The 25,122-nt window shown below is 33.5% G+C and overlaps 1 protein-coding gene and 1 long non-coding RNA gene across 3 annotated transcripts in view; one reads left to right on the top strand and one right to left on the bottom strand.

Annotated features, from left to right (window-relative positions):
- Window positions 1-992: 992 nt before the first annotated feature.
- Cht10 (Chitinase 10) lies at window positions 993-24,939 on the bottom strand. Its single transcript, XM_074113002.1, has 46 exons — window positions 24,278-24,939; window positions 24,012-24,191; window positions 22,943-23,043; window positions 22,494-22,865; window positions 22,134-22,420; window positions 21,767-21,915; window positions 21,318-21,474; window positions 21,112-21,247; window positions 20,823-21,032; window positions 20,684-20,743; window positions 20,318-20,503; window positions 19,937-20,205; window positions 19,104-19,331; window positions 18,826-19,024; window positions 18,647-18,750; window positions 18,008-18,224; window positions 16,020-16,220; window positions 15,848-15,941; window positions 15,655-15,758; window positions 15,409-15,566; window positions 15,139-15,316; window positions 14,613-14,749; window positions 13,596-13,821; window positions 13,331-13,510; window positions 11,429-11,640; window positions 10,361-10,496; window positions 10,127-10,269; window positions 9,853-10,038; window positions 9,531-9,656; window positions 9,321-9,453; window positions 8,911-9,226; window positions 7,889-8,022; window positions 7,578-7,789; window positions 7,028-7,163; window positions 6,782-6,924; window positions 6,508-6,693; window positions 5,366-5,735; window positions 5,205-5,293; window positions 4,602-4,752; window positions 4,311-4,502; window positions 4,023-4,234; window positions 3,688-3,823; window positions 3,438-3,580; window positions 2,745-2,930; window positions 2,529-2,654; window positions 993-1,420 (listed from the first exon to the last, which is right to left on the bottom strand). Exons 1-46 carry the CDS (start codon window positions 24,340-24,342, stop codon window positions 1,262-1,264), a joined length of 8,025 nt encoding a protein of 2,674 aa, XP_073969103.1. The 5' UTR covers window positions 24,343-24,939; the 3' UTR covers window positions 993-1,261.
- The window catches only part of LOC141446518 (uncharacterized), a 37,691-nt gene continuing 13,988 nt past the window's right edge, over window positions 1,420-25,122 (top strand). For both annotated transcript variants that reach the window (XR_012453775.1, XR_012453774.1), the window contains exons 1-5: window positions 1,420-1,903; window positions 5,874-6,046; window positions 14,623-15,819; window positions 23,104-23,222; window positions 23,909-24,152. This is a non-coding gene — a long non-coding RNA (uncharacterized lncRNA). The remainder of the gene's footprint in view (window positions 1,904-5,873; window positions 6,047-14,622; window positions 15,820-23,103; window positions 23,223-23,908; window positions 24,153-25,122) is intronic.

Below are 25,122 nucleotides of genomic sequence, written 5' to 3'. Positions count from 1 at the left end.
TTCCCCTGCTCTAGGTCTTGGATTTTATTTAATGGTTAATATGAGAAATTTATTGTAAAGTATGTTTGGCTAGTCGCCTTCGTCCGCGACACCTAATTTGGTAGTTGGAAGTAAAGTCGGCGTGAAAAACTAACTGAACTTTTACTTACGATTTTTTTTTAGGATATTTCCAAATTTTTATTAAATTTTAGGTAAGTATTTTTAATTATGAATAAATCTATAAATGTGTCAGGTTTTCCTAGACGAGATGTTATTAGAATTTCTTAAAAAACAATATTGGATTGCATTTAGTATTTTTCTATTCTTGCTTTGAGAACACCATTAAAATGTTTCAACAAAAAACGTTGTCAAAATTAAAAATGTCCGGTAGGGCAGTTGTAATGTAAGAGTTGGTCCGTCAAATATCTACAGTACAAAATATAAGCGTAGTGCTAAAAATCACCCAACTCTAGACCATTTATTTCTCTTTCTCCAGAAGTATAAACGCGTGTTCCAATTTTCATAAATGAGGGGTCATTCGATTTGGTATTTCTAAAGAAAGATTATTTAGGTTCGGAGAATTGTGTTACACACTCCAAATTTGTTTTTAAATTTTTTTTTTTTTTTTTAAGTCGCACTGTTTCAGCCATTCGATTTCTCACATCCAATGAAATTACCTAAATTAAAGCTGTGGTTTGCTCTGTGTTGAACGTCGTCAAAAGCGGAACAAACTAATAATATGATCGGCATCCATTGTCCCCTTTTGAGCAAAGTGAGCGTAAGAAGACCATCCCTAATCTGTGCCTGGAGTTAATAATGCCTGTGGTTGATCTAAAAGTCTGCTTGGGCTATTGTCTTTGGAAAACTGCCTGGTAAGGAGGGATGGTAGCATCATATTATTTACATTTATTTAATCAAAAATAAAGTAAAGTAGGATTTCTTTAGTTATAAGGATTAAAGGATTTAAGAAAATGAATTAATTGTTGCATAAATTTCTTAGCAACTCTTTGAAATAAAAGAAATTGATTTTATTTGAAAATTAAAAATAAAAAAGGCAAATGGGAGTTTACTACTTTTAAAGAAACATTTTTATCAATTGTACATTTAAAAAATTTATTGAAAATAATTTTAATAAATAAATGTAAAAAAGAAAATTATACTCCCAAAATCCAAGGATCACAATAAATTAAGAGCTTCAAATCAATTTTGATCTTCATTAGTTCGAAGTTCTACTCATTTAAAAATTGAAGCGTATTTATTTTTCAATCGATATCTATACTTTTTATGTACAATTGTTCGTATTCCCATTACGATTCCTTAATTCCTGATTGATTGTACTCAATAAGGGATATTTACCACAGCCGCATATGTTACGAAAATCATCAGAGTCCAATGCCCATATCATAGCACCTCCAATACCTAAGTCTTTAATAAATTTACTCTAAAACAAATAAAAAAAAAAATGTTAATACAGAGACAACCGTAAAAATGGATATATGATCATGAAACTGATTATTGAATCTCAGTTTAAAATTGTTACTTAATGTGGTAATTAGAGCAAACATTATTTTTATGTTGGCAGTACTGGGTATGGCCTTCATTTTAGTATAGAGTTCAAAATTAAATTGGGTTTCATTCGTAATGTTATTTTTGTGAAATATTACATGAAAATGTTTAAATGAAAATAGTTGTTTAACTGTATTGCTGCTAGAATGAACAATTAAAAACTTTGGTGCGGAAAATTTTAACTATAATTTTGGCAGGAGCAATTAAAAGTGAAAAGAAATTACTCCAATTATTGTGAATTCAGCCTCTGACCTGACAGAAGCAAAGATCAATGCTGAAGATTAAATTTAAATTTTCGATATTAAGATTAAAAGAAGTTTGAAGATGACTTTCAAAGAATTTCAAATGAAAGAATCTCGTAAGTAAATTTTAATAACATAACATCTATGGCAAATTTTCCTTTAATGAACATTACTTTTCATTGGTTGGGTTGCATGCAAAATTCATCTAAAACCAAAGATTAGAAGAAAACTTCTTTTTAAGTATTCAGCGAATAAATTATCATTTAATATGTGCATTATAGGAATCAACGAAGAGGTATTTTATTTTCTGGGATGGTATATACGAAGGTTTGAATAGACAAAAAAAAACCTACCTAGAGATTCTAATAGAAAATTAAATTGTACTATTACTGTAAGAATGAATTGGCTGAGATTGACTGGATATTATTAAGGAATATATTATCTTATAAAATTTGCCAGACAATAAATTTCAATTTCGTTGACGTAGCAAGCAAGCATGCTTTTCTTGTTTATGACTGGTTTCGTATATTTATCTATCAGCACAAGTGGATTCATCAGTTTGGTCTAGTGAATTTTACTTCCACCGATGGATCAGGCCTTCCGTCAAACAATACACTTAATAATTGTTATTCAAAATTAGTATCCAGAACTGCCATTGAACTTTTCAAAAGTCTCCTTTTTTTTCTAGAGATTCAAGAATTAGTTTTGAACTATCTTAAAGTTTGTTTGTTTTTCATATACCTTTCTCCTGATGTCATCAGCATCATCATAACTAATCCACTGATTACCTTTGTAAGCTGTTGGACCCATTGCACCTGTCGGATGCCTTATCACTTTCCAATTAGCTCCAGAAATTGTATCACATATCTTTTTTATTACCAAATAAAAATATAAATAAATAAAGATGCAAGAAAGTCTTAATTCATTTATTAATTTTTTTAAATGAAAGCATGCTACCTCATAATATGCTAAAAAGCCACCCGCACGGGTGAATTGGCCAGCCATTCCAGGACCACTTGATGGGGCGTTCAAACCATTATCAGATTCATTAACTAGAGTAAAACTTTGACCATACATTGGCATTCCTAGAATAAGTTTCTCTTTTGGAGTTCCTTCGTCCAGCCAATAATGAATGGAGAAATTCTGTAAAAAAAATCATGAAAGCGGTCTCTCAGCAATCAAGAGTATTCCGCGGATGAGCAGATTCTGTTAGCATTACTTTGGAAGAGCTTAAAGCCTATCCATACGGCTTGCTTTTTCCTTCTATATAACCCGAATGGGTGTAGGGAGTAGTGGACTAGCCACTTCTTTAGGGATCTTGGCGTTACACTGACACTCCTTCACAAATAATACTATTACAAATCTGCAGAAGTATTGTATAGGGTATGGCGAACAATCAAACTTCAGTCTACCTTATCACTTATTCTGTTCACACGATTTGTATTCTACCAACAATATTTCCTCGAATGTCACTGTAGATCTCTTTAAGGATAATCCTAGTAGCTACTGACTATCCTCCTTGAGCTTGTGCTGCCTTTCGGAATACGAATATTTTCAATATATCCTGACATCTTCAGTTGGTTCCAGGGATTTTTGTTTATTTAAAGCCGACAATTTCCTTACATAAATACAAAAAATAAAAATACTTACAGAATTAAAGTAGGAAAAGGTGTCTCCTTGATTAAAATAAAGCGGAGCTACATGTCCAGTCCTGCCGTCCCAATGTCCATGGTAATCGTAAGCCATTAATGATATCCAATCCAAATATTGGCCAAGAACAGGCACATCATATCCTGCGCAAAATATTTTTTGAGATCAATATCATTTTTGTAGAATTTTGTGTTGCATGGCAAGATCCTCTGCTGATGCTAAGATATCTGAAATTTGGACTATAAAATACCTTGGTCAACTACAACTTTACTGGGTGATACAGCTGCGGATAGTAACCATCCTTTAGGCTTAAACATAGCGCTTAGTTCTTTAACAAGAGATGAAAAACCTTCTTTGTCTGAATCAGGTCCTTTATTGCAGTCGACCTACAAAATTAATAACTATTGATGAAAAGATAAGTGGGTCCACAATGCTGGATTATATTTTATCCATAGTAACAAGCATGTTTGCTTGCTGACCGTGTTCAGCGTTTGAACAAAAACATAGTGGAAATCAAATTCTCTGTAAGCTCAACATCGAATGATTAATATATATTCTATTTATTTTATAAGATTTTTTATTTACCTGCCAGCATTTTGGATACTCCCAATCTAAATCCAGCCCTTGAAATTTATATTTTTCAATGAAATTCACGGCTTGTCTTACAAATCTTTTCCTCGCTTCTTTACTGTTTACAAGTCTGCTATATTTATCTCCAAGAGAATCATTCCAACCTCCCAAACCTAATAAAACTTTAAGTCCTTTCTTGGCCAATGAGGATACCTTAGTGTAAAATTCTAAAAAAAAACAAGAAATCAGTTTTTTTTTAAGTACATAACTACCATTATTAATTGCTAAGTTTAATTTAATTACCATTATCAATATCAGCCCAAGAATCGTGTGGTTTTATTTCCAATTTTTCTGAATCCAATACGGCAAATGCGTAGATAATATGTGTACAAAGTGTTGTGTCAATATCCTCGGGAAGAAATTTACCAGTGCCTTGCCTATACCAAGCCCAATTTGTGAAATAGCAAACGACTTTATATCTAGAATCAATTATTTCTAAAAACAAAAAAAACAAAAATTAAAATAAAAACTTAAATAATTCGAATAAACATAATTTTACAATTATTGAAAAATTAAGTTAAAATAATAATGTACCATTCGCAGATGTTGTTGATTCAATTTCGGACATCTCAGTTGAAGTTGATTCTTCCATAGAAGATGGCGTAGATTCATCATTATCATCTGGTATTTCATTTTGATCAGTTTTACAACCCGCGTTTTCCGGCCAATCACACATTAATGCTTTCTGTTTAAGAGAAAATATAGGTTAGTTTTGATAAAATAACCTTCACACATTACCTTCACTCTTCTTCGTGTTTGTTTAGAATACTTAATTGGAATCCATAAATACTACTTAAGAAAGATTATTGTGTGACTTGTACGGACATCATAGATAGGGCTTGGTTCTTCAAGGAAATACTATTAATGGTCTGAAGTTATATTTCAGTATACAAAAATTTGGGTTTAAATTTAATAACAAGGAATGGACAAGGGATGAAGAGCCCTTTGAGAGGCACGTCTCGCACTATTAATAACAGTAACCTTTTGCAATTATTTTACAAACCTAATTAATATTATTTAAAGAAGGAAATAATGGTGTTTTACTATTTTCATTATTTCTGCCATGGAAGATTAACTGTGCATAAAATCAATTGAGACATTTCAGTCTACTTCCTAGTTATGTTATTGTATACGAACCTGGTTGAAATAAAGCCCTAAAGGACAGGCTTGCTGTATGAGGACGCCAAATTGGCATGTATAAAATTTGGTACAATCACTCTTATCTCCTGGAAATTAGGAATATATTAAAATTGTATTTAATTTAATAAAATAACTCCATTCAATCAAATTTAACAGACCAGTTATCTGCGGACATGGTGTAATTTCTTCCGATCTTAAATCACTTTCAGAACTTTCCGTAGTAATCGCATGTTTCAATTCTTTTGATAGACTACATAACGGTCCAGATGGATAACTTCTTAGCACTCGATTTATGGTTCTCAGCAGAGGATATTCCTCGCATCCGCAAACATTTCTAAAATCATCCAAATCTAATGCCCATATCATCGCACCTCCAAAACCATGTTTCTTTACAAATTCTGATTTATGTTTAATCATGGCCGCATCATCAAAGCCAACCCATTGATCTTTATTTATTGCGTGTGGACCCATTGCCCCACTTTCATCAGTGACTAAGGTCCAGCCTTTTTTAAGAACTCTGTCGCAAATCTGTAAAGAAAATTAGGTTATATATGCTTTTGATATAAAATAATATATATTTGATAAAATGATAATGATATGATATAAAACTTTTTACTTTCTCTTACTAGATGAGTATAGTGACCAATTACAATTTCCTATTTCTAGTTTTCACCGAAAGTATTCTCTGAGTTCGAAAGAATGGTTTCTAGAAAATGGTCTGGGAATATGAGAGAACAAATATCTCATAAGTGAAAAATTGCAGTAAGCTGAAAGTTTATATTTCGATTAAGTCTCTCCAAGGAACCTCATTGTACTTCAGTCATTGAAATCCCTCAAATGTAAGTACCACTTTACAGAAAGGATGTTTCACCTTTTTTCTTGAGATTTTCTCATAAGTCTTACGAAAGATTTTCTCTAAACGACGTATCACAAAGTAGGCACAGTTTTCTAAAACATTTAGTCGAAAATGTTTTAGAGAAAAATTCGATTAAGAGCATCCATAGAATTTAAGGAAAATCCCAACCGGAATTACTAATTTAGTGAACGGATTTTTCACTTTTCTAGGACTTTTACGAAAATGCCTCCAACGATTTTTCCCGGAACTTCATAAGTACTTTATTGTACGTAGATCTACAACTTAATTGAATAATTTTTCTTTGATAATACTTTTTAGAGCAATTTGAGGAGTGATGAAGTAGGTTAAAAGTGTTATTTCGGCATGATGGGCAATTTTACAATAAAGCTAACTTTGGTGAAAGAATAACGTATATTTTTATCATCTAGATTTTTTTAAACATACCTCATGGTATGCAAGAAATCCTCTAGCTCTTGTACCTTCGCCAGCTTCTCCACCACCGTAAGTAGGAGCATTCAAACCATCGTTACTATTATCAGCTAAAGAGAAACTCTGTCCATACATTGGCATGCCCATTACGATCTTCTTTGGATCAGCGCCTTGATTTTGCCAATAAAACAACGAGAAGTTCTGAGAAAAAAATAATTAGCATTTACGATTTCTCATCAATTTTATATTCTCAATTTAATTTTCTTAAAAAAAGGGGGGGAAGTGTTACCGCGTTAAATGTAGCGTCAAGATCCTCTTCATGTTCGTACATTGGGGCAACATGTCCAGTGCGTTTATCCCATTGTCCATGATAATCGTAGGTCATGACGGCAATCCAGTCAAGTTTTTCTGACAATACTTTAACATCATAACCTGTAAATTAAAAATGCATTTTTTGTTTTGTTTTGTTTGAATTCAGCCCTTTTTTTAAATATATAAATATCAATTTTACTTTATTATATTCTTTAGTAGTTACCATGATCTATAACAGTTTTGGAAGGGGATACTGCAGCGCTTAATAATAAACCGTGCGGAGTAAAAGCTTCTTTTAATTCGCTGACCCAATCAGCGAATGCTCTTTTATCAGAATCTGGTCCTTTGTTACAGTCAACCTGTGAAAGGGATCAATAGATAAGTATTTAAATTTGTTACGTCATTAAAGTACAAGGTTTTGGAAATATCCGATTTCTTTCTTTCGTGGTATTCAAAATTAGAGCTGCTAAAAAACGAAGTAAAATCCATATCAAATTTAAATGAAAATGCTATAATGCTACAGTTGTTACTCTCACTTTTAGGTTCCTTGAAATTATTGATTTTTATTAAGGAAGGAAATGAAGTTGCGTTTAACGGATAGTGAATCGTGGAAGTACTTCCCAGGATTAGTTTTAAAAAAACATGCTTATCCACAATGATGGCGTGGAAAGAGAAAGATCAGTAAGCTACCAGAAGAGGTTATATCAGATACTTTTGGACCAAGAATTAAATCTGTGCTAATAAACCATAAATTAAACTTAGTATCAACAAACCTGCCAACATTTTGGATATTCCCAATCTAAATCTAATCCATCGAAATTATATTTTAAGATGAATTCCACAACATGAGTCGTAAATCGAGCTCTGGCACCTGGATCGTTGACTAATCTGCTGTATTTACCACCTGCAGAATCATTCCATCCACCAATAGCTACAGTAACTTTTACCCCTTTTTCTTTAAATGAAGTAACCTTTTCATAGAATTCTGGTTAAACAGAAAATTTTAAATTTTTGTTTAAATATTGCAAAGTTTTAAATAAATCAATCATTATTGTAGATAAATTAATTTAGTTCACAATCTTACTATTGTCAATGTCAGCCCAACTGTCATGTGGTTTAATTACTAATTTATCACCGTCTAACACAGCAAATCCATATACAATATGGGTGCATAGTTCAGGATCAATATCACTGGGAAGGTATTTAGCTGTTCCCTGTCTGTGAACAAAAATCAAGTCATAGAAAAAAAATATTCCACGGAAGAACAGAACAAGAAGAATCAGAACTGTGACATATCACATCTAAGCATATACTAAGTATAGAGTAAACAAGAGTGGACTGATTACCTGGAAATTATTAAGTCTACTTTACCAACAAATGCTGGGCATTCTTGAGGGACGTAGAAAGAAGGAAGGTAAGGATAGTCACTGGAAAGGTGCTGCAAAACTGCCACGATTTCAAGCAAACAAAGGAAAATCTCTTAAAAGCTAGGATAAAGCAAAGAATGAAGGCAGTTGGTGCAATTCCTTAGAATGTTTTGGGAAAACATTTCATCATTATTAAAAGTAGAGTTTTTACAACAAATCATTCCTCTTTCACGCAGTCTTTTTTAAATAGTAAGTTATACATTTATATTCCCAATACCCTATAGCAGTGATTTTCAATCTTTCATTTGTCGCGGCACACATGTAACAATTTCAAAATTTGACGGTACACTAACAATAAGATAAGTTTAAAAGTATTTTACTTATCCATAATACACTGTGTAAAATAGTTTCAAGTTTATTTTCAATAAAAAATAAGATAATATGTACTACAAATCATTTTTCTTTAATTTAAACTTTACTCGTAATAAAAAAAAAGCGTTATAATTTTTATTGTATGCATTTCTAAAATTTGGCAGCACTGCACAGTGGTTGAGAATCACAGCCCTATAGGTTATCCAACAGAGATTAAATATGTGGAATAATCATTTCTTTTTTGTGTATGTTGTTGTTTTGTTACTCTTCTGCCTTCTCAGTTCCGTTTCTTTTTGTTATGTTTCCTCGGGTTACCAAAATAAAAGTTTTAAAACCAATTTTAAAGAAAAAAAAAAAACATTTTTACCTGTACCAAGCCCAGTTTGTAAAATAGCAAACTACTTTAAACTCTCCATCTGGTCCTGGCATTGGTTTCATAGATGATTCAGTAGTTGTACTAGGTTTATCTGGAGCCATTGTTTGACTAGTGGTTTCAGGTTTACTTGGCTTCGTAGGATGTGGTGGTCGTTTTGTAGGTTTACTTCCAGCCGGTTTGGTTGTACTTGGTTTCGTGGGTTTCGATACTGGTTTGGTTGGTCTAGATGGTGTTGGTTTTGTGGAAGGTGGCTTTGGTGGTCGTGGTTTCATAGTGGTTACAGAATCATCTCCGCTTCCACCACCAGCTGTTAGAAATTAGCAAGAAATTCTATATTGTAATGAGGAAGAGCTAAATAGAAGAGCCTGGAAGAGAGAAGTTTTTAAGTATAGTCTACTAACGTGGATCAGCAAGAGTTCTAGCTATTGTTGACAACAAAGGATGTTTTCCTTGACCGCAAGTGTTGCGGAAATCATCTAGATCTAATGCCCAGATCATGCCACCACCTAGGTCCATATCTCTAATGTATTGAGACTGAAAAAATAAAGAGAAGCACTTAGAAATGGAAATTACACTCACAGACCAACTATGATTTTTAATAAATTGATTACCTTGCGTTTAATCGTTTCTTGGTCATCAAAACCTACCCATTGATCATCGTGATATGCGTATGGACCCATCCTGCCTTCTTCATCTTTAACTACTGTCCATCCTCGGTTTTGTATTTTATCACATATCTGTTGGGAAAGCGAAGCAGATTCGAAATTTACATCTTTTCTCACACTTTTATAGTTTGCTTAGTTTTGAAATTTACCCTGGGAATTCCGTAGGACATTACACTATTGTCTTAATATTATGATGAATATTAATGAAAACTAGATTGGAAATCTTAACAAATTTGCATACCTCTTCAAGGACAAAAGTAAAACTTACTTCATAATAAGCTAAAAATCCAGCGGCTCTTGTAAATTCTCCAGCTTGAGCTGGTCTCGGTGCTGGAGCATTTAGTCCATGATTCTTAGGATCAGCCAGAGTAAAACCTTGGCCGTACATAGGCATTCCCAAAACTACTTTCCTTCTAGGGACACCTCCATCAATCCAATAGTTGATGGAATAATTCTGTAAAAATAGAAAAAAATTGCTTGAAAGAAAGAAAAAGAAAAACAAATTAATAAGTTTAATATTAATCAATTTAAAAAACAAATACCATGTTGAAATAATAGTAGTCATCATCTGGATGCTCGAACATAGGAGCCACATGTCCTGTCTTCTTATCCCATTGACCGTGATAGTCATAAGTCATTACGGATATCCAATCCAAGTTATCAGTTAATGCTTTTATATCATATCCTTAATACAAAAAAACAACATAGTTAGAGTCCTTATTAAAAGTGAACGTAAAATAACTGAGGTAAGTGAAAAATGATCAAGAATAAAGAACCTGCATCAATGATGGTCTTGCTGGGAGTTACAGCTGCTGATAATAGCAGATTGTGTTTTCTGAACTCTTGTTTGATTTCAGTCACCCACTGGCCAAATGCTTCTTTATCTGAGTCTTTGCCTTGGTTACAATTTGTCTAAAAATTTTGGGTTAAAATGTTTTTCGTTTTAAGTAAGTCGAAAATATAGTATGATAAATAAGGGAAAATTATGAAATGCAAATAGATGATAAGCTAAAGAACATGACCAAATATCACTCTTTGCTGTGACACGAAGTATGGACTAAATAGCACGAGAGATAGGAATCCCTCGAGTTCGGTTTGTAGCTCCAAAATATTTGCAGATGCTTCATTAAGTAACCATTAAGTACGTTTGAGAAACTTCTCGTGAAAACAACCACTTAGGTAATGTTAATAGATTTTGACCGCCAACTAATGGCCGAATTAGGTAGTTAAAGAATTTTTATTATCTGTTTTGGTATTAACTCAAAAAAACTGCACTGATTGTCGAAACGTTGGCATTTATACTTAAATTATGTTTTTAAAAAACCACAAAGCTTTTTGTTTTTAGCCCAAACTCTAATATTTTGAAAGAGTATCATTACGCTACGACGTTAAAATATTTATCTATTGATCTGGAACGTTTTCCCAAGGAAAATTCATTTCCCAAGTAAAGTTCTGAAGATGAAAGAGTGAATTATGAGAATAAAATTATTAGTTAAAAGTTTTTCGAAAATCGCTTTACAGGGCGATCGAATTTTTGTCAATTTTTTTTGGTCAAGTTTTCTGCAATTTTCTCAAAGACCACAACAGCGGCTGTTTTGAGAATTTATTAAAACAACTATTCATACAACGGGTCTAGCCTCTGTTGCTTAAAATGTACTTCTAAAGTGTCCTTTTCATGTAATATTCGATTTTTTCATCTTACAATGTTAGTGGGAATTAAATGTTATAGTTTCGAGTTTGACAGAATCCCGAAGAAAATTGTCTTACAAAACATAACTGTCACTTATCAACATCAATTTCTTTCTTTTTAATTTGTTTAAATTATTGACTTAGTTAAATATTACCTGCCAACATTTGGGATATTCCCAATCAAGATCCAAACCATCAAATTTATATTTGAGCAAGAATGGAACAGCATGCTCAATGAATTTCCTCCTTGCGCTTGGATTGTTTACTAATCTACTGTATTTATCTCCAGCTGAGTCATTCCATCCTCCAAGGGCCAATAAAACTTTCACACCCTTCCTTCTAAATTTAACTACTCTCTCGTAGAAGTCTAAAATAATATTAAGTAATATTAATAAAATAATAATAATAAGATTAAGACTGGCTGTGTGGGACTCTACCCACTAAAAAAAACTCCCTCCTCTTCAGGCATAACGTCCGGGTGGGTACCGCCATAAGCATCACTTCAGGGTAGTGCCTCATATTGAATGCAACTAGTAGTAAATTTGCAAATTGTCTGGGCCGAAGATCTTATCGACGGTCTAGCTCCTTTTTCTTATCTTAGTTCTTAGCACAGACCTAACAAAATAGAAAACTTCCTTCCATAGGTCTAGGCTAACCAGCATAGTACTCGTATCTACAATATTGTGCGGTGAAACCGGACCAGTTTAATAATAATAATAATAATAATAATAATAATAATAAAAATAAAACTAATAATAATAAATAATAATAATAATAATAATAATAATAAAACTAATAATAATAAAAAATAGGGAAGGGATTAGCTATGAGGTTAGCATACTGGACTCCCACGCGGAGGTCCCGGGTTCGAATCCAGCAGCTGACCCTTAGATTTTCTCTTCCTAGGAGCTTCTTACAGCTCACTGTCCGGTGATGGACAGTGTTGTCTGTAACGAGAGAACACTGTCCGGAGGCCGGCAGTGCACTGGAAAAAGCTCCGGGCGCTAATGACCTCAGCTGTTGATGCGCCAAAAAAAAAAAAAAAAAAAAAAAATAATAATAAAAAATAAATAAAATAATAATAATTGGAATAACAAGAAAAAAGATCCACTTTAGCATGGAATAGAAATCTCCTAATAAAAACTAAAAAATATAGTTATATAGCGGATATAATTAGCTTTAGTACGATGCTGTTTGTAGCCCCTAGGTTATGTGCTCTGAAGTTGTCACAAGAAAATGGATAGTATTGATGGGTACTACAGAATGGCGCCTGAATCTTAGTCTCCTGGTTTATTTTTTAGACGATATCTTCGTCCTTGCGAGAAATGCAGCTAATTTGCAATTCAATATGAACATACTGCATGAAAAGTTAAAGAAAATTGGCGTGTTGATTAACGGTTTCGAAATCAAAAACTATGTAGATTTGGTTCAACAGGGGTGAGGAGTAAGTGTCAAAGGGTGCAAGTAGCCAATAATAAATATTTGGGGTGAACGTTAAAAAAAAAAAATCCAGTCGATTCAAAAAATTAACGATTTGATAGCTTCGGCCGGAAGAATGTTTAGTGCGTTGAAGGGAGACTTCAAAAATGTCAAGGAAAGACCATGAAAACTACAGTTTAAAAAAACAATCACTAATCTATAAATTTTAGCAGCGAATCATGAGCTCAAATATCTCGAAACATAACAGTCAATTGCAAGCAGCGGAGATGCGTTTTCTCAGAAGGATTGAGGGATAGACATAATTAGATATGTGGCATTCACCTTGAAGTCAAATATGAGGAGGAAAGCGAAAGCTGGGATGGTTTGGGCACGTGATGAGGAGACACTCACAGACCGTACAGTAAGAATTTGTTATGAGGCGAAAATGCCTCGCCAAATAGGTAGGGGAACAAAACGAACTAAGGTAAGATGTAGTGAAGGAAGACCTCCGAAAAAAATTATTAGAACGGGCGTTTTGGACGTAATCAAAACAGGAATGGGTGCAAAGCATCCAGACACCAATAGTGGTATTATTTAATAGTACAATTTAATGGAATAAAATTGAATAAGTTACTAACGATTATCAAAATCTGCCCAAGAATCATGTGCTTTAATAATTAAATTGGAAAAATCCAGTACAGCAAATCCATAAATAATATGAGTACATAAATCTGAATCAATATCCTCCGGTAGATATTTGCCTTTTCCTTGTCTGTACCAAGCCCAGTTTGTAAAATAACAGACAACTTTGAAATAACCTGAAAAAAAAAGAAGAAAAAATAAGAGTTTCGTACAAAATATCATTACAAGATTTCATTGATAAGGATTTTTTTTAATACTGACCAGATAAAGGATGTTTGTAAGGTGTTTCCGGCCATGGTTCTTCCGTTGTTGTGGTTGAGGTCCAAGACCATTCATTTTCTGGTTTCCAAGTCCATTGAGTAGTTGACGTTGGTGGTTTTATTGTACCGATTGTGACATCAGTGTCTACTGGCACAATTGTTACATCTGTTTCACCGTCTCCTTTGCTACATCCAGCAGATTTTGGCCAATCGCATATTTTTTGTTGCTAAATTAAGAATTTATTAAGTTCAATATTATTTTGTTTACATTGTATATAAATGTATAATAAATGTTATGCCTCGTCGGACTGAGACCTGAAGGCCTCTTAATTTACTTGGCTGCGGAAGATCAATAAAATTGATCAATTGGAGAGCCACCAATTAATTGGTTTAACCCCACACAAGTTATTAAATCAATATTAATAAAAATTTTTTTTTTTAAATGTAATGATTTTCTGTCTAAATATTTTTAAAGGTTATTCGCTAGACTGAAAATCAATGGAATTAAAGTATTAATAACCCGGCAACTAATATCATTACAAAAAAGAAAACTTTTATTGATTTCGCACCTACAATTTCATTCCCCAATTTGCACAATTTCCTGGATGCTTATTCGCTTATTACTATTTGCCTTCAATAGGGACCTCTACATATTTTAATACCTCAAGAAAAGCAAAAAAGGCCAAGCCGTGGAGAAAATTCTGGTCTCTCACTTGAAGGAACCAAAATCCACAGCTGAGCAAATCAGATAACAACCTTAGCGGGAAACAGCCTAAACTCTTTTACCATTTCACAGAACAGTTCACAGATCTTCGATAAACTGTTCAGTAATTTTATCACATTCTAGAATTGACTTTAGGTATACTCTCTCCACATAATTTGGCATCACGCCTGACGATCATATTAGTACTACTGGGAATTTGATGAGAAAAAATAAGCCTGTTTTCTTATACTCTGAAACAAATTATCTTGTGTTAAAGCAAAGTAACTCATCCATAGCTAATTTAAAAATACTAACTTGATTCCAGTGCAAACCAGGGGCGCAAGTATGGACTTCATATTTGTCCCATAAACATTGAAGATATTTACTACAACTGTTTGGATGTGCTGCAAACGCTCCTTTATTACATGAATCTTGGGTTCTAGTACCAACATCTAGAAAGATAAAAGGTTTTTAATAATAAATAAATCATTAAATTGAGAAGAATCATCAAGACCCACATTGTCTTATTTCAGTTCTCAAGTTCAAGTTATATTCTCAAGGAGTATTCTCAATTTAAGAATCTTCTTCAAAGCTTGACTTTTCAATAAATACTAGTTTGCTTCAAAGTCACATAATAAAACTGTTCTTTTGAGAGAAGCGAGATATCGTAGCTATCCAGAACAACACTTAAACTAATTTTCTTCTTTTAAGTAGTCGAGAAGAACTTGAGAACATGCCTTACCAGTGAAAACTTCAAATAGAAAATTTCCACGATTGCTAAGAGGGATAAGATAAAGAAGAAAAAAAAAAAAAACTCAGGAATCTTCAAAGAAAAACTTACATCGATCACCACTTTTACATTTAACAGAAAACGCCCAATCACAGAAACCACTCTCAACATTCCAATTTAATCCAGGTGCACATTGCTGTTCAACTAACATTCCATTTGCACAAATATAGAAGGAAGAACATTTTCCAGGAACAGGATAGTATGTTCCTTCCGTACAGCTCTGTGGTTCCTGAAAAATTGAAAAAAGAAAAAAAAATGAAATAAAAGAAAACGTAACCATTCAAAAACAAAAGAAAGAAAGACTAATTTAAGTATTCTAACCATTTGTGGTGTGGTGCTCTTTTCAGTGTTGCTGTTCATTTCGGTAGTACTACTTGGTGTCCATGATGTTGTTGGACGTACAGTTGTGGTAGTAGTCGAAGATGGAGTCCACCAAGGATCTGAAGTTGTTGTACTGGTCGTGGGCTTTTCCGCAATACCTGTATACAAAATTCCAATTATTTTTGTCATTAATGTTTTCCTTTTTCAGTTATAAAAAGCCAAAACTTAAGTAAAACTTCAAATTACCTGAAGAGCATTTAGCCTCATTTGGCCAGTCACAGATTTTATTCTCATTATTCCAGTGTAGACCTCCGGCACAATTTTGTTTGTGGTATTCACCAAGGATACATCTGGATAATTTAATTAAATTCATATTATCCGAAAAATTGTCTTAAAATTTAAGGTAACCAGGTAAGTTTTTGAAGAACAGATACTCTACCTGTAATAAGCATTACAATTGCCTTTGACCGGTCTATATTCACCAGTTTGACAGGTTGAAGGTAAATCTGTAGTTTCTCCTACATTGGACTGTTCTGTTTTAAAAGACTGATTGTTTATAAATTTTATTAAAAACTCATCACTGTTAAATTAATAAAGAATTCAAGACTTACCTGTAGTAGTTGTAGTTGGTTTCCTGGTTGTAGTTGGTCTTCTGGTGGTGGTGGTAGTAGTGGTTGTAGTTGGTCGACGAGTAGTGGTCGTAGTTGTAGTTGTAGTTGTCGTTGGACGTCTGGTAGTCGTTGTTTTAAGCGTGGTTGGCTCTGTCCAGTGTACATGTTCATGTTCCGTAGTGGTGGGACCTCCGATAATACCTGTAAAATCGTCATCCTTTACCATCGGAAATTCAAGAGAGGATTCTGCATGGTTCTGAAGGATTCAAATTGTACTTAAATAGATTAAGAGACTTCGATTAACAGCAGGTGTTGTTTCGCCGAACAGAAACTTTAAAAGAATGGACTCTCAATTATTGTTTTTTAAACGAAGAAGGGAAATGGGGAAATCGTGGTGCTGTCAAAAAGCTTTCATTTTTAAAGGTTAATTAGGATTGCTTCCAACAAAAACGTCCAACTTGAAGGATTAAGCGAGAGACCATCATAATTTAAAGCATCATAAGATCAGATCTAATGTGTTTCTCCTTGGAGTCACAAATGCCATTTTCTTCAGTTTTGAAGTTTTAGCAATTCATTTAATCCCCTTTAAAAGACTATAAGTGACTGACCATAAATTCAAGTACAATAGTATTTCAAAGGAAAGCCTAATCACTCCTTATTTTCGATTTTTTTCCTGGACATATGTTCCAAATGAACGTAATGAAGTGCTAAAACGAAAAATGTACAAGCCATTTTTTCCCCCAAAACATTTCCAATATATTCATCATGACTAAACAATTTTATGATAATTAATTGAGAATGGCTTTCCGAGATATTTAATTTACTTTGTTCAAAGCTATTTAACTAAAAGAAAATTCAGCGTTGCACTCGGTACCACAGTTTCAGGTGTGAGGTTAATTAAAGCTGGTGTTCCCCAAGGCTCCTGGGGCCTACACTTTTCAACATTTTTATTAATGACGTCACCAAGCTGAAACTCAAATCCAGTTGCTCCCTGTTTGCTAATGATACTGCCTTCTTTATTTCTTCCTTCAGAGTTGACACAATAGCCAGACAATTATCGATAGCCCTTGAAAAATGTTTCAAATACTTTGCAAAATGGAAAATAAGGCCAAACCATGCCAAGACACAAATTATTTTGTTTACACGCCGCAGACCGGCTGTGAATAGATTTGTCCAAATTAACGGCGACTCCCTTCCGTGGAGCAAGGAAGTTAAATACCTCGGGTTGGTGTTAGACTCCAAATTAACTTTCACCAAACACATAAACTCAGTGTGCGATAAAGCGGTAGGAATTATGTGCAGTCTCTTTCCTCTTTTGAACCGCAACTCTAACTTAGATTTTCTTAATAAAAAACTTATCTACTATCTCTATATCCGCTCCGTACTACTATATGCAGCCCCTGTGTGGTCCAATACTTGTTGCACCAATTACGGGAAGTTACAAAGAGTCCAAAACAAATGCTTAAGGTTAGTTGGGTCATATCCCCGGTGGACACCCATAGGTTACATGCATGCAGCACTTGATGTTGCCAGCGTGTCCACATTTATCTACAACGCTACGGAAAACTTTGTAACTTCCTGTACACATAGTCCCTACCCGCATATAAAAAGTATTATGGACTATAACTTAAGTTCTCTTAATTATAGAAAATACAAACACAAAAGGCTAAAGCATATCTTGCTTTAATTAATCTTATGTAGTAAGGTTTTTTTTAAATTTTTTGCCTTAGCATTAAGTTGGACTTGTACCCAATGTAAATGTTGATATGTTGTGGAGAGGATATAGGCATGCAGCCTGAAACCTCCTTTTATATATATTTGTATAAAAAATTTTAAATTGTAAATAAACATTTTCAAATTCAAATTTTCAAAAATGATAATTAGAGTATTACAATTTTAGGAGCGCTATTGTAAGTACCACATACGCAATATGACATAAAAGTAAAACTGCCTTCTATAATCAGCAAAGATAAAATAAATTAACTAACCAGAATCCGGAGCTAATGTAGTTATGACAGGTGGAGGAGTAACAGGTGTAGGAGGTTTGTTGCAACCAGTAACAGTTTGTTTCACATCCCGGCCAAGAGCGCTGTTGATGGCGAATAGTAAAGGAAATTGTCCTTCGCAGCACATATTTTGAAAATCATCTAGATCTGTAGTCCATGCCATAATGCCGCCAAGTTCATTTGTTTTTACATAATCGGCCTATTGAAAAAAACAAAACAAAATTTCCCTTCAAATTGTTTTTTTTTTTATAATTATATTCATTTTTATAGGGAAATTTTGAGCTCCAGGTTTAAACAAAAATAGTCACACAACTTATCTCTTAATACCCAGAGTCTAAGTGTCGTTCCAGCTTCCCTGAACTTCTATTAAATAAAAGTTATTGTGAAAAATTTCAAACGAAACTAAACATCTTTAGAATAGAAAAAAGAAACATTAGAGATTAAGGCTAAATACAAATCGTTCAAGAGATTCACACTTCTGTCAAATAAATTTTTCAAATTTCGAATTCAAATTTATAAACCAATTTATCGAACACGGATGACCACAAAAAGTGTATTTCCGTTTAATACTAAAAATGGCAAATTACGAGTCTTGAAAGAAGATAAAAATGGAGGACATACCTTCTCTTTAATAGATTTTTGATCGTCAAAGCTAACCCACTGGTCTCCATAATAGGCGTAAGGCCCATATGGGCTGTTTTCCTTCCGCCATAGATGTTTTTTAACTAAAGGCACAAAAAACAATCAAATATTTGTCATTATAATTTTTTTTTTTAGGCCAAGTAAAAATGATCACTTACTCCTGTAACAAATCTCATAGTAAGCAGCCATTCCTGGTTGTTTAGTGTATGGCCCAGGATTTCCAGGACCGGTCACGTCACTTCCTATAGTATTCTCCTTGGGAGACTTCAAAGTAAATGTCTGTCCATAAAATGGTATACCCAGAATTATTTTCTTTTTGTCTGCTCCTTTGGATATAAGGTATTCTGTCGCAGCAGACTGAAAACATAATGAATACATTCTTAATTTTTTTTTTCACTTCAGCCATTATAACAGTAACTCATTCTTAGATACTCACGGTAGTATATAAAGGAAATTTATCGCTAGATTTACCACGAAGTGGGCTAACATGTCCAGTAACACCTTCCCAGGCTCCATGGTAATCATAACTCATGAATGTCATGAAATCAACGGCTTTGCTAATCGCTGGTAGGTCGTAACTGGCATCGATGATTTCTGAATATCCACTTATGCTGACTGATAACATTAATGTTGGTGTTTCTTTATCGAATGCATCTCGCAGTTCCTTTTCAAAAAAAAAAAAAGAAAACGATCGTAGTTAATAAAGAACAGGGAATAAAGAGAGTAAAGTTGGGGTGATAACATTATCATGAACAGAATTATTTTGTTAAATTGTACATAGAAATGACTTTAGGGAATCTCACTACATGTCTGTGGGTACTTGGGTTTCTCATGGAAGTCTATATATTTATCTGTTATCTGTAGCTTCCAAAGTTTAAGCAAATGTTGGGTCAACTCTTGTAATAATAGTACATTCTAAGCTACGCTTTCTTATTAGTATTTTCATTTAAGACGCGTCACACCCAATGAAATCATTGGTGCGCGAAGCCTTCTCAGAGAACTGCCGGCACCTGGAGAGAGTTCTCTTGCTACAGACAACCTGATTACAGTCGGCTTCCAGGAAGAGAAAATCTAAGAGTAGCACACCTGGATTTTAATCCAGTATCTCCACTCACTAGTCCCACCTAGCTATTTACTTTACGAAAAGGATATTTATCTATCCTGAGAACTAAAAATTACTTCAATTTATCTAAGAAGGAATAAGTCATTCTAAGATATTGCATGTTTTACTTAAACGGTTCTATTGTTGATTAAAAAAAACAGAATTACCTCGACAAGTTTGGCAAAGTTAGCCTTATCAGAGGAAGGTCCTTTTTTACAGTCGGATTGCCAACAAACTGGATAATTCCATTCAAGACTTAAACCAGAAAATTTATATTTTCTTAGAAAAGCGACAACAGATCCAACAAATACTCTTCTATTGCTTCCAGAGCTCACTAATTTGGAATATTTATCCCCCGTTGAGTCTGTCCAACCACCGATGGCTAAAAGTACTGCCACTCCTTTTAATCGAAGATTTGTAACTCTTGTGTACATGCCTAGTTGCAAGGAATTTTTCAACAATCAATAAATAAGTAAATAATTTAAAGTAATTTTCAGTAAAAGCTTCATGAAAGAAACATAGAAAAATTATGATGATTTATACTTAACTATTTTCCAAGTCCGCCCAAGGATCAAAAGCGTTTATGGTCAGTGAATTTGGTTCCAAAGAAGCAAACGCATAGATCACATGGGTGCAAAGATCCGGATTTATATGTTCTGGAAAGAATTTTGCTTCTCCTTTTCTGTACCATGCCCAATTAGTATAGTAGCAAACGACTTTTTTCCCATCTTTATCTGCCAAATTAATAAATGATTTTTAAGGAAACATGAATACCCAATGTTTTGATCCCTAAATTAAAGGAAGAAAGAAAAAAAAATTGGTGCGATCATCCACCCGACTCTGAATATAAAATCTGCACGATTGTGATATTTCTTGCGTGCTGTAAAAGAAAAAAGAAAAATTTGTATACTCACTTCTTGTATTAACATAAGTAGTTACTTGATCGGTTGGTAACTGCTGGGGCACTTCGCTAGCTGAAAATTCAGTACCAAACATTTATAAAAATGAAATACACACATTTAAAATAGAATTCCCAAACATACATCATCTTACTTTGAACTGGACACGTAACCAAAGTTGGCCAATTACATAGATTCAGTACTGGATCGTAAAACAATCCATGAGGGCAAATGTAGGTGTGTTTCATAGACCATTGACACCTGTAGTAAACAGAACAGTCTAGGGTATCACCAACATATCCTTCTCCAGTACAATTACTCGAGGATGCAAGCACTGTCACACCAACACCAGGTGAAATAACGGCTGAAAAATGGATTTAATGCAGTATTTTTTTTCCAATAAATTTAGGCCTGGTTCAGAATTTTTATAATTATTATTCTACCTGGAATTTCAGGTGCTAATGAATTTTTAATGGTTGTTAGAAGTGGATATTTAGTTCCACAAGTTCCTTGGAAATCGTCTAAATCCAACGACCAAACCATAACGCCACCAAGTTGTTCTTGTTTTAAATATTGCATCTTGAAAGTAAAAATTATTTTAGTCCCAAAATAGACGAATCTAAACTATTTATTCTCAAATAAAATATACCTTCAATTGTATGCTGTAAACATCTTCAAATCCAACCCATTGATCCTTATAAACCATATAAGCTGAACCTGAAGCGTCTCTATGTTTCAGCCATTCTTTGCGCTTCATTCTAGTGCAAACCTCGTAGTATGCCATGAAGCCAGGTTGTTGGGTAAATCTGAGAAATGTATTAAGTGTCTTAAATGAAACTGAGATAAAAGTAAACGGTGATTTATGAAAATGAAACACTGAATCTATCGATTAAATGCCTCAAAATTTTAAGATTGATTATTTTTGTATGTAGAACTTGAAGTTTCATTAAAATCACTTAGTGCTTTCTTAAGACGTGTGACGTTGATTTTTTTTGAAATTGCGAACAAATATTGCTGCGTTTCATCCATTTTTTTTTTTTTTTTTTGGAGATTAGGTAATATTTCAAATTCACATATTAAACAAAAAATTGTTTTTACCTTGCTTCTTCACCAACAGATTTAATTGGTGAACCTGGTGTCCATTTCTTTTCATCTCTTAAAGTGTAGGATCGTCCAAAAAATGGTATACCAAGTATTAATTGACTCCTGTGTACGCCACGTTTTAGCCAGAATTTAACAGCATAATCCTGAAAAATTTTAAATTAGATTATACAAATAGGAGAGTATTGCTTTTTTACAGAGCTTAAAATGCAGTCAATTTGTGGACTTAGATACCATCCTTACGAATTTAAAGCTTTAGGGTAATGCCCGACAGTGTTCTTAAAATTTTGAAGATCGAAAAATGAAGTTTATAGTTTCTGTTTTTTGTTAAATAATTTATCTGAACAATATTTTAATTTCTTACAACATTGTAGTATAAAGATAGTGGATCTTCTTGGGCTGACATAATCAGTGGAGACGGATGATTTGCTGCATTATCTCTCTCCAATTGGAAATCAAAACTTTTCAACAGGATGAAATGAAGATATGGAGCAATACGTGGTACATCATATCCATCCTCTAAACGGAATCTTGATGGTGAAACAGAAGCTGTCAACAACCATCCTCTAGAATCTAATACACCTGACATTTCTTCGATTAATTTCGATAAATTTTCCTTATCATTCTCTTTGCCACCAAGTTCTTCGGCTCCTTAAATAATAAAACAATTGTTTTGGTCTTCATATCTTTATACCAGACAAAATTAACTTAAATATATCCTTACCTGGATACTCCCAGTGGATATCGATTCCGTCAAAACCATTTTCAGACAGAAATTTCACTGTTGATAAGATAAATTTTCTTCTATTCGAAGCAGTCGAAGTCATCTTTGAGAGACGACCAGACAAAGATACAAGCACTTTAAGATTTGAATTCACTCTTTTTAGGCCGACAACAGACCGGTAACCTCCTTTAACTACGTCATATTCTTCATCTAATGGCATTATCTTCGACGAGGCTTGGTCTATAGTTACGAATGCGTAAATTAAATGCGTACACACGAATGGGTCTATGTTGTCGGCAGTGTAAGCCGCTGGTGATCTTCTGTAAGAGGCCCATGATTCAACAAAACAAAATAATCTTTTTCCGGTATGATCTGTTGGAAGAAATAATATTATTAATTGAAACTGAGAATCAACTAAATAAATGAAATAAATGAATAAAAATGCCAACCAGATTGTTTTGTTCCTGGCACCAACCGCCACCAAGGGCCTCGAAAATATGGTGTAGGTCTTCTTTCAACTGCTGCTCTCAATGGTGACTTTTCTTGCGATCTGTTAACATTTTGTCAGAAGTTATACATCTTTTACATATAAACATCTTTTTATTTATAGATTTCTGAAAGAGCTTAATCGGAAAAGTAGCTTGAAACAAAATGGTTTTCCAATCACATCAGCTGGCTGTTGGGTTTGTTATCCGGAGGTGGTTAGGAGGATTATCCGCTCCCAAAAATGTAAGAACAAATTAACTATTCTTAAGATCTGAAGCCGACACAAGCTCTTGAGATGACGTCTATTTCTTATCATTGAGTTAATAATTAAAAGGGCTTTTATCGTACATTTTCTTTCATTCAAACTTCTTTGAACGTTCTTATTGTCAGTTTTCTTTTTCGATTTTTTTTTTTTTACTAAAATATTAGCTCAGTTAAAAAGACGGGGCTAAAATTCCAAATCGGCTCATGTCTGGAATTGTGAGTCTTACAGTACATCAAAAGTACTAGGGTGTAAAAAGTGTTAAAAGAGTTTGTCGGTAGGTAGCTGAAGTACGCGAAAAAACATGATTGCAACAGTGGACATACTCGTATGTAGGTCCTTGTAGACCAGCAAAACCAGTCTCTAAAGATGGTAGGGTTCTGAAACCGGTCAGAAATAAGGTAAAAAAAAGTTTGCCAAGTCGAAGAAACCTTAAATAAAATAGATTTGGTTTATTATAAGTCTAGAAAAAGTTGAAAAGTTTTTTAGAATAAAGACGAAATATCAAATTTTTATTTCGTCCATAAAAAAATTAATTAATTATTTAATTTGATCCAAGACAAATGCACAAACAAATCTCAGGTTTACTTAAAAATGAAAATAAATCTGGTGTGTGACAGTATTAATATAATTCAATTTAATTTCATAACCGTAAATGGAATTTTAGGGAACCATGACGTTTCAGAATCTTCCCTCAAAATGAATTTCAAGAATAAGAAATAGCTTTTTTTCTTCTGAGTAGAGGGTGTTAAAATGCAAAATTGCTTTACCTTTCTCGAAAAGTTGGCACTTTTTCTACAGCTGTACGGAGCGGAAGAGATTTCCATCCAAATGGTAAATTATAAGCTGAAGATCTAGTTAATAGTGTTGGAGGACTTTCCACTGAATCTCTCCGGAAACCATGTGCTAATGTAAGTAGAATTACGAATAAAGCTAATAACCACATTTCACTGGAAAATCAAACAAATTTATGAAAATTAAAACTTATCCAATAAGTATTTTAAGTCATTTATGATAGAGAAGTTTTTTTTTTTACTCGAGTATGATGAGTATGAGTCTAAGTTTGGCCACTAAATATCTGAGCAATGAATAGAATATCATCTTTTATTTCTAGCCATTAAAAAAAAGAAAAAGAAATTATCCTTGTCAGACTAGAGCACGAACGTATCAGTAACAAGGTTCGAAGAAGGCTGTATAAAAAAAACTAAACTATTGCCAAGAAGTCATGCACATTGAACTCCTGACGAATATTAATTTGGGATAGTTTTGATAGACTATATATGGGAATGGCACAAAGTGAAATTATATTCGTTCCTGCATTGCTTTACTGAGTTGACAAATATATTATTGTGACAGATTCAGAACAAACACTGAATTGCGCACACTTAAACTTCTTCATAGCTTCAGTACGTGTTCACTTTAATAAATTAGAACTTTTAAGGATAATTTTGGAAACTTAACGTTCCAGCTTCCCAGAACTCTTTTAGAAAGCATCATTCATGGATAGAACTATTGAAGCTAAGCGATAGAACTTGAAAAACTATAAATCTGGTAAAAATCTATACGCCTTCTTCTTCATACAATTCACATTTATCCAACTTAGAAAATTTCTTGGAACTCAAGACCGAGGAAGAATAGGCTAGACGATCTTGGTGAAGGTTCTCAGTAAAATTGGACTTGGAGGAGAAGTGCATTGTTGCAAGTAGAATGAGTAAGACTAACTGAGGAAGGTTATAAAGCCGAAGAATAGAGCCTAAGAAGAAAAAGAAATAATAAAAGTTAAATAACACTTTACAGGGATACAGATACCTTGTTTCAAAAAACGTATCAGTCACCAATAAGTAAATAAATTGTTAAAAAAAATTGTTGGTACATATTTCT

The sequence above is a fragment of the Rhodnius prolixus genome, unplaced genomic scaffold (assembly GCF_049639745.1).
Source record: "Rhodnius prolixus isolate KJV_2025 unplaced genomic scaffold, Rpr scaffold_7, whole genome shotgun sequence".
In the NCBI taxonomy this organism is placed as follows: domain Eukaryota; kingdom Metazoa; phylum Arthropoda; class Insecta; order Hemiptera; family Reduviidae; genus Rhodnius; species Rhodnius prolixus.
The sequence above is the reverse complement of the archived record's forward strand: the minus strand, read 5'-3'. Positions and strand labels throughout refer to the sequence as shown.

Bases quoted from the DNA above. Each gene is read 5' to 3' on its own strand.
- Cht10 (XM_074113002.1), bottom strand. From the start codon at position 24,342: ATGATATTCTATTCATTGCTCAGATATTTAGTGGCCAAACTTAGACTC. The intron at 10,039-10,126 runs GTATTTGTTTTT...CTATTTTTACAG, and splicing joins ACTACTATTATTTCAACATG to AATTATTCCATCAACTATTG. The intron at 7,164-7,577 runs GTTTGTTGATAC...TCCCTTTCACAG, and splicing joins AATATCCAAAATGTTGGCAG to GTTGACTGTAACAAAGGACC.